The sequence below is a fragment of the Sinocyclocheilus anshuiensis genome, unplaced genomic scaffold (assembly GCF_001515605.1).
Source record: "Sinocyclocheilus anshuiensis isolate Anshui unplaced genomic scaffold, SAMN03320099.WGS_v1.1 scaffold1497, whole genome shotgun sequence".
NCBI lineage: Eukaryota > Metazoa > Chordata > Actinopteri > Cypriniformes > Cyprinidae > Sinocyclocheilus > Sinocyclocheilus anshuiensis.
Window position 1 is genome coordinate 663254 of NW_015543492.1, and position 9180 is coordinate 672433.

A 9180-nucleotide genomic window follows, 5' to 3' on the forward strand; every position below is an offset into this window, starting at 1 on the left:
CTGATCCTGGTAGAGTAGACTACAATGCCGGCTGTTCTTACTCACAGACTGTAAGTACGTTTTTTATAATTAAAAAATTTGCCACTGATGATTCAAACGTGAGTTTTAAGCAGTGTAGAGTAGCGCTTGTTGTTTGTTGTTTCTCCGATCACAAATTCAGACATGGTTTTATGTTTACACGGCGTGATGCAACGCAACGCGTAAAAAGACAGTATAAGTCATTATAATCCGTAATTATGTCCCCACTGGATGCAACAAATGCCTCGTTTATAATGTTTTTTATTGTTTTTGTCTCGTCGCACCGGGACACGGCATCACAATATGGTGAGGGGCGTAACATTTCCGTCACACGCTTGAGGTATTCGGCCAATCACAACGCACTGGATAGCTGGCCAATCACAGCACACCTCGCTTTTCAGAACGATGAGCTTTGTAAAAATCGACACGTTTCAGAAAGGCGGGGCATAGAGGAAAAACAGTAATGTACAGTATGTGGAAAATAATGTGCTTTTTTTACCGTAAACCGCATAAACCACATTTCATTACACCAAATACACAAAATAATGTTCTTTTTTAGCAACATCGTATGACCCCTTTAAGGACCACTTACAATACGAATGATAACTATAAAGATTGTATAGCATCCAAACAAATGTGATATAGCATTGTTTATTATAATAACACACTGCAGTTAGGTTTAAATGCTTGAGCTCTTTAAGTTCAAGTGGATTCTGCTTGTCAATGTTTTTATCATTCATTAGCCGGAAATAAGTAGTTCTAAAAGTGATTCCAGTCATTTAGTTCCTTTGTTGTTATAGTTGTAGATTAGACTTCTCATAGAATTAGAATGATTATTAAAACTTCACAGTTATAGTTATTTTTATAATTACCATCCTTGGTGTAAACGGACCTTTAAAATTTAACATACTACATATTACTGTAGTTTAACATACTACAGGTTTTGATAAGCCTGAATCAGCTCTGGACGGAGGACGCCACTCACCACCAGTCGCGGTAAAACTCGCGGTCTCCAAACTGCATGAGCTCAGCTATGAAGTTCATAGAGGAGTGGAAATACCAATAGAAAAAGATGAGCCAGATAAAATGATTGGGCACCTGTAAAGGGACAGGGAGAAGGGGCGGGGCTTGTGCCATTAGACACTCTGAGGAGGAGGGGCCACAAACATGACATCAGCTGTAAAATTCAAGCTGCTTGAAATCCTTGATTCTGATTGGTCAATCGTGGCATTCAGCATTTAAATATTTCGTATAATGCTAAACTGTATATAATAATTATAATAAATAATTTATGCATTTCGCAGACGCTTTTATCCAAAGCGACTTACAGTGCATTCAGGCTATACATTTTTTACCAGTATGTAATGAATGTATGAATGTATAATTCAGTTTCCTACATAGTTTTAACATAATACAATAATTTACAATATGTTGTGTCTTCTATGATAATGATTAGCCGACTCGACAGAATCCTATTCAGATTGTTTAATTATGACTGTATTGAGCTGATCAGCTACAACAGGGGAAACTTGAACTGAATTTGATGAGGGCCTAAATTTCGCACCATAGCAACAGCAGGTGCCACAGTGAAAGCTGTAGCAACAGTAGCCATAGCAACAGCACCTGCAAAAGCACTAGCAACAGAAGCCTTAGCAACAGCATCCACGGCAACAACAGCATCTGTTTGCATTTGTTTCTCTCAACACTTACCGCAAGTTTCAGCAGACGTTCAACTATTCTAGACAAATCCATGTCCTGTTAAAAGAGCCAGAGACTCTATGATCAATAAGTAGTAAAGAAGTGTTTCTGTATGCCTAACTAGTACAAACCCTGGACAACCTTCAATTTCAATGCATTTTTCTCTTCTCTGATTCATACTTTTTAGCAAGTAAAAGGTCTTTTACTATCATTGTACAAAAGTCCACCTTCAGCTCGTGCTTCACGAGTCTTTTTAATATTTCAACACATACTGGACTTCGCTTTACTTGATAATGCCTACATCATTTTAGAGAAAAATCATGTTCAAATGTGAGTCTCAAATATGATCATCAGGCTTTTGAAAAATCTCTTAATCATCACTGTATTGCATTGCATAATATGTTTTGATCATAAAACTAAGCATTTAAAAATCATCTTACTAAGATATATTATTGGGAGATATACTGTAGAGTGTCATCTGATATTTCATTTTATGTATGTAGTCTGGTATACTGCTATATAGATCACAGATAAGATCCAGATAAGATATACTGTTATATAGATCACAGATATAGATCAATATAAATATCATCATCTGCACCATATTGCGTATTTTTGCTCAGTTTGGGCCTCTGCGCTGAGCTGTATATACACTATATCATACTATATGAGCCATAAAAGCCTGATGTATCAAATATGCTACTTAACAAAAAACACACATGCAAAATTTTTTTTGTCTAAAGGTTCAAACAACCATTTCAAAACATCTGATTTTTCTGACTATTATTTTATATGTCAGGCTTTACATGTTTAAAACATTAAAGTGAGATTCTACCTGAAAGGGTTTCATTGAGTTCTGAATCGTCGGAACCATCCACTATCAAAAGACAAAAAATAAAAAAACAAATAAAAGTCATTAAAAACATCATGTCACATATATACAAAAACTTTTATTTAAACTACTATTTGCATACCTGCTGTATTAATCCAATCATTAACTGCATTAAAAACAGCTGCAAGAAAGAAAGGTAGGTATAAAATGATCAGAAAGTGCAAACTGCAAACGTGTGTCTCAGGACTGTTTCTGCTGTCATATACTCACCATCTCAAGCAGTCGGCGCAGTAAGAAACGCTTCCGTATCCGTGGAGACCGCGGGAAGTTCAGCTCGTAACACAGAGTTGGAACGAAAATAAAATAATAAATGTCTGTAAAAATAATAAAATAAATGTAAAAATAGAAATAAATAGTAAAAAAAAATGTGTTATTAAAGGGGTCATGATGCTATTTTAAAGATCATTATTTGGTGTATTTGGTGTAACAGAATATGTTGACATGCTTTAATGAAAATGTGTTGCACAAATTCGAACATCTGGGTTGTGCTGTTCTGTTGTAAATAAATCTTAACCAATGATTCCTAATTGCATCTACTTCCGGAAGGCCACATAAAGTGCTTCTGCTTTCGCACTGAATGACACAGCGTCTCCCTGACATGGCTGCTTCAACACTACTGCGTTCCTGAAACCGCGCCAGTTCTTTCTTTGTGTGCACATTTGGGCGGCATTATGCTAATATTTCCACATAGTGACGTAGATATGTGGGGGCGTGTTAGAACGAGGCATGTTAGGTAGGTGTGGCTGACTCTTAACTTTTATAAAGAATATCTCTTTGGATTTGAGACTTTAGTCTTTGCAACTTTACAGATCTTCTTTATGCACCAAGAGCTTGTAACACTCCAAAGAGAAAGGAAAACTTGAAATCGCATCATATGACCCCTTTAATTCCATTTTATACATTTTAATTCATATTTATATCTATTTTAATCACTGACATGCCTTCACAACTGTCAGTTATTAAACAGGTAGTGTTTGTTCTGTAGAGACTGACCTCTGTGTGTGAGGTTTCCTGGATGGCTCACGTGTGTGTATCCGGTTGTGCCGTTGGCTTTGTGCACAGAAGGGCCTACAGGAGAAAATTAAATATTAACACACACTGAATTCATTCAGACATTCTCTGCCAAGAGACCAAAAACAACAAAAACACAAAGCTGAGTATGATAACACTGCTTGATCATCCTAAAATATGAAACTTGATCAAGTCAAGACTTTTTTGAAAGTTGGCTTGGCAACATTTGAAGGCTAGTTTGAAGTTTGAAGGCTACATAAGCCCATAAATACTACAGATAAGTGTTATGTTAGTATCACTGAGATACTATCTTTATGTTTTCCTGTTTCATTTTATGTTGTTTAGTTACAGTTTTACTAATTTTGTTTTTGTCATTTTTATTAGTTTTGTTTTTTATATATATTAATTACTTTAGTACATCAGGTAAAACTAAATCAAAATGAGAAATGTTGCCTTGGCAACCAGGTGATTTAAATTTTTTTTTATTTTATTTCAGCTAACATTTATTTTATTTCAAGTAACAAAAATGTTTTTTAATGGTTATAATTTTAGTTTCAATTTTAGTTATCTAAAAGATCACTGGAGTACATTTTACAAGAAACTATTTCAGTCTTTCTCCTTCAAAATTTCACATTTAATTCAATATATTACTTGCCATTTCTCTGTAATTAATTGTAAAATTTACTAGAAATTTCTGAGTGAAAATAGTTTCTGGTGTTGCTTTTTTATTTTATTAGACACTTTTAATTAGTCCTCAACACACAGCATGTTTATATAAATAATGCTGATGGTAAGGTTTGCATTAAATGTGCCGTTTTTCTTTGTCCAGTATGTGGCAGTACAGCACAGCATTAGTGCTCATGCGCAGACTCTGCGCAAACACAAATCACATCTCTGTTTTGTACATATTCAAACAAACACTGAGAGCAAACAACAGATGACAAAACACAAGATTCATAAACCACAGGTGCTACAGGAGAGATAGAAGAACAAGTGGCAGCTGTTATTGCTATAATTGCTGTACATGCATTGCATTAAGATTTGTGCAATTATGCATTTCAGGACACAAGCGATTGTGTATCTAGAAGCGTTTGCATTCATGCACAGAAATGCATGTGAATATAGGAATTTGCCTGATGTCAGATATGCATGATAAAAATGTGTGTTGTGTGTGGTTTTTGGTGAGGTTGGAGTGTTACTCACAGGAGTGAGAGCGAGACAGGGTTCGGGCTTTGGCGCGTCTGATCTCTCTGCACCATTTGTTGACGTCTCTGTATGAATAGAGCTTGAGGAAGAGAACGGTGAAGACACCCAACGCCACAACACCACCCACTGAAACAGCCAGAAAATACACATAAAAACACAAGAATCCCAGAACTTACATACAAGACATAACATAAAGAACACAGTAAACAGTTGCTAAATGTAGTGATACATAATGACTAGTCAATTTTTAAGATAAAAGATTACATCAAAAGCATAATTTTCTAGTTCAAATCAACCAAATCACATGGTCAAAAGGTAAAAACTACCACTAATAGAGTTGTTTTGTGGTTAGTGCATGAGAAAACAATGCTGTAGTGACATTTTCTTATAAGATCTATGGTTGAAGGTGTTAGTATGAGCATATGCACACTGATGGAAGATGATACCCGGGGTCATCGAGGACACGCTGAGAACTGTACCGGCTGGGACAAATAAAAGAGCTGCAAGATTGATGCAGTGAAGGAATGTTCCGGTACACTCTGAGATGGTGCCCTGAAAATGAAATTACATGACTTTATTAAAACCAACCAGCAATTAAAACACTTGTGCTAACAGATATACATTTAACCTGCAATAAACAAACAAATCTCATTAAGAAATGTTCAGGTCATATTTCATCCACACCAAAAATGATATATTATAAATGGGAAAAAAAAATGCTTATGATTAAATTATTTGTTATTTCATTATATTTATATATATACTATATGTGTGTGTGTGTTACCCTTTAGTGTAATTGGTTATATCTGTAAGCCTATGCATGCAACTCCCAGCATGCAACTCACCACAGATAGCTTTCTCTCTATGTACAAAGCTGCCATTATAAAGACGTTGGAAACTGCAAAAACAAACAGATTAGACACGGCACAATGAACTGAGTATGCATGGAATACTGACGTGGATTGTTATGCATGACAGAAAGTGTAAATGTGGTGTGAAATGATGTCTTCAGCATGAGCTGATCTGCATGAATCTGCTGTAGGTCACAAAGCACACACACTTATCATACCAATGATCAGGCACAGAGCCGGCCAGCTGTACGGGTCCTTCAGGAAGAGAGAGATGATCTGGATGGGGTCCACCAGAATGCCATATCTGAAGACAAGAGGAGAAAATGTCATTTAGATGTATTTCTAATGAGAAATCTTACATTTTAATGTGTTAAATGAATGTTACCTTCAATTTTTCATCATATTGTATTACGTATGTTGCATTGTTTACTGCTAACACGCATATTGCATTTTGTATATATATGTAATTTATGTTCATTTAAATCAATAATTTAGAAAATTATTTATAAAATCTCAAATGATTTATAACATTTCTAAAATATTTTTTTTTTGCATTGTGACACACACACACACACACACACACACACACACACACACACACATTATTTTCTATTATTGTGTATAAATGTTTTGTGGTTAGTGCATGAGAAAACAATGCTGTAGTGACATTTTCTTATAAGATCTATGGTTGAAGGTGTTAGTATGAGCATATGCACACTGATGGAAGATGATACCCGGGGTCATCGAGGACACGCTGAGAACTGTACCGGCTGGGACAAATAAAAGAGCTGCAAGATTGATGCAGTGAAGGAATGTTCCGGTACACTCTGAGATGGTGCCCTGAAAATGAAATTACATGACTTTATTAAAACCAACCAGCAATTAAAACACTTGTGCTAACAGATATACATTTAACCTGCAATAAACAAACAAATCTCATTAAGAAATGTTCAGGTCATATTTCATCCACACCAAAAATGATATATTATAAATGGGAAAAAAAAATGCTTATGATTAAATTATTTGTTATTTCATTATATTTATATATATACTATATGTGTGTGTGTGTTACCCTTTAGTGTAATTGGTTATATCTGTAAGCCTATGCATGCAACTCCCAGCATGCAACTCACCACAGATAGCTTTCTCTCTATGTACAAAGCTGCCATTATAAAGACGTTGGAAACTGCAAAAACAAACAGATTAGACACGGCACAATGAACTGAGTATGCATGGAATACTGACGTGGATTGTTATGCATGACAGAAAGTGTAAATGTGGTGTGAAATGATGTCTTCAGCATGAGCTGATCTGCATGAATCTGCTGTAGGTCACAAAGCACACACACTTATCATACCAATGATCAGGCACAGAGCCGGCCAGCTGTACGGGTCCTTCAGGAAGAGAGAGATGATCTGGATGGGGTCCACCAGAATGCCATATCTGAAGACAAGAGGAGAAAATGTCATTTAGATGTATTTCTAATGAGAAATCTTACATTTTAATGTGTTAAATGAATGTTACCTTCAATTTTTCATCATATTGTATTACGTATGTTGCATTGTTTACTGCTAACACGCATATTGCATTTTGTATATATATGTAATTTATGTTCATTTAAATCAATAATTTAGAAAATTATTTATAAAATCTCAAATGATTTATAACATTTCTAAAATATTTTTTTTTTGCATTGTGACACACACACACACACACACACACACACACACACACACACACATTATTTTCTATTATTGTGTATAAATGTATATAAATATATAAATATAAATGATTTAAATCAATTATAAAATTATAAAATAATTTTATATATATATATATATATTTAATATAAATAACAAATGATAAAGATTTAAATATTAATACTCTTTTTTTGCATTACAATAATAAGAATGGGATTTTTTCACAAAGCACAAAAATAATGAGAAATGGAGTAAAATGTGTATAAGTTTTATTAAAAAAAATGCCACAATGCAAAAAAGAAACAAAAAAGAAAAAGCAATGCAAAAAAACAACAACACAATTTTAAAGCTCCATTTTATTCATACAAACAAACAAATAAATAAATTTGACTGTATTGCTATTGGTGTTTGTTAGGGAAAGCCTCATTTTTGCTAATGCTAATGTTGAATAAATATTTTTATGGTGAGAAGGGGCTGAAAAATCCCAGAAGTCAAAGCTCCTGTATTCAACACCTGATAGAAGCAACCAACAAACTGGAGAGTTTCTTCTTCATTACTGCTGCTGTAACGGAGGCCAGTGAGTAGGTGCGGTGCAGTCTTTAGCCTCCTTGTTAGTGCATCCGCCTCTCATGCCGGAAACCCGGGTTCGAGACCCACTCGGAACAAAAACGAGGTGTGGCGGTGAGGACCCGGGAGAGAGGGGTTACATTGGTGCCGTGACCCGGATGGGAGTGAGGTTTAGGGGGTGTGTGTAACGGAGGCCAGCAAATAGGTGCTGTGCAGGTAAAACCTCACTCCACTGATCTCATGAGACGTGCTAGAGGCTGCAGTCTTTAGCCTCCTTGTTAGTGTGTCCGCCTCCCATGCCGGAGACCCGGGTTCGAGACCCACTCGGAACAAGAATGAGGTGTGGCGGTGAGGACCCGGGAGAGAGGGGTTACATTGCCATTTAACAGTGTCTTTCTCCAGAGGGACGAGCCCAGCGATTAGTGCAATATATGCTGCTCTGGATAAAAGTGTTTGCTTAATGACAAGTAACAAAAAACATGTATTTAGTTCCTGCCGGGCACAGTCATTATCTGTCTCACTCAGACGCTTCAGCTGGATCATTAGCCAGAAATTAGTGAGTCACTGAGCATGAGAAATCAAATTACCATTGCCGGTTTATTTATGAATTAAGCAACAAATGATGTTAATGATATACTTACTTTATAAGGTTCTCCAGGACCAGCCTTGCATTGGACAGAACCTGTAAACAAACAAATAAACCAATTTAATGCATTTGCTGTTCACTTGTATCCAAGCCTAAAATGTAAATTTGTTGAAAATATACTCCCCCTCAGGCCATTCAAGATGTAGATGAGTTTGTTTCTTCATCAGATTTGGAGAAATGTAGCTGTGACGAGTGGGGGCGGGGTCGAGAGCCGTGGGAACGGAGCGAGGCCGGTGGAGTAATTGATAATGAGCGACACCTGCACCGGTCTCGAGTCCCACGGAGGAGCTCCGGAAGGATAAAAGGAAGAGTGACGACAGTGAAAGACGAGAGAGGACCAGGCCTGGACTTTATTTTGTGTTTGAGAGCCTCTCAGCCGGTTGAGGACCAAGCGGCAGTGTGTCCGGGAACCGGACCGATCTTTTTCTCTTTTCCTCTCTCCCCTCTCTCATATCTGTCTCTCCTCATCCTTACGTCTCCTTTTCTCTCGCCTCGTCTGTCTGTCCTTACCCCCAGGTACGCCGCGGCCGCCGTGATTGGCTTCCCCGGAGGGGGGAGGGGGGGAGTAGAGCGCAGTCTCGGGAGCACCCC

General features: G+C 36.8%; 1 protein-coding gene across 1 annotated transcript in view; it reads right to left on the minus strand.

Moving 5' to 3' along the window:
- The window catches only part of LOC107694771 (diacylglycerol O-acyltransferase 1-like), a 23513-nt gene that overhangs the window by 3609 nt on the left and 10724 nt on the right, over window positions 1-9180 (minus strand). The window contains exons 3-13 of the mRNA XM_016494450.1: window positions 8585-8625; window positions 7034-7119; window positions 6810-6862; window positions 6411-6516; window positions 4823-4951; window positions 3602-3676; window positions 2819-2922; window positions 2691-2729; window positions 2552-2593; window positions 1729-1773; window positions 1004-1116 (exon numbers count right to left, since the gene is read on the minus strand). Coding sequence (XP_016349936.1) covers window positions 1004-1116; window positions 1729-1773; window positions 2552-2593; window positions 2691-2729; window positions 2819-2922; window positions 3602-3676; window positions 4823-4951; window positions 6411-6516; window positions 6810-6862; window positions 7034-7119; window positions 8585-8625 — 833 coding nt within the window. The remainder of the gene's footprint in view (window positions 1-1003; window positions 1117-1728; window positions 1774-2551; window positions 2594-2690; window positions 2730-2818; window positions 2923-3601; window positions 3677-4822; window positions 4952-6410; window positions 6517-6809; window positions 6863-7033; window positions 7120-8584; window positions 8626-9180) is intronic.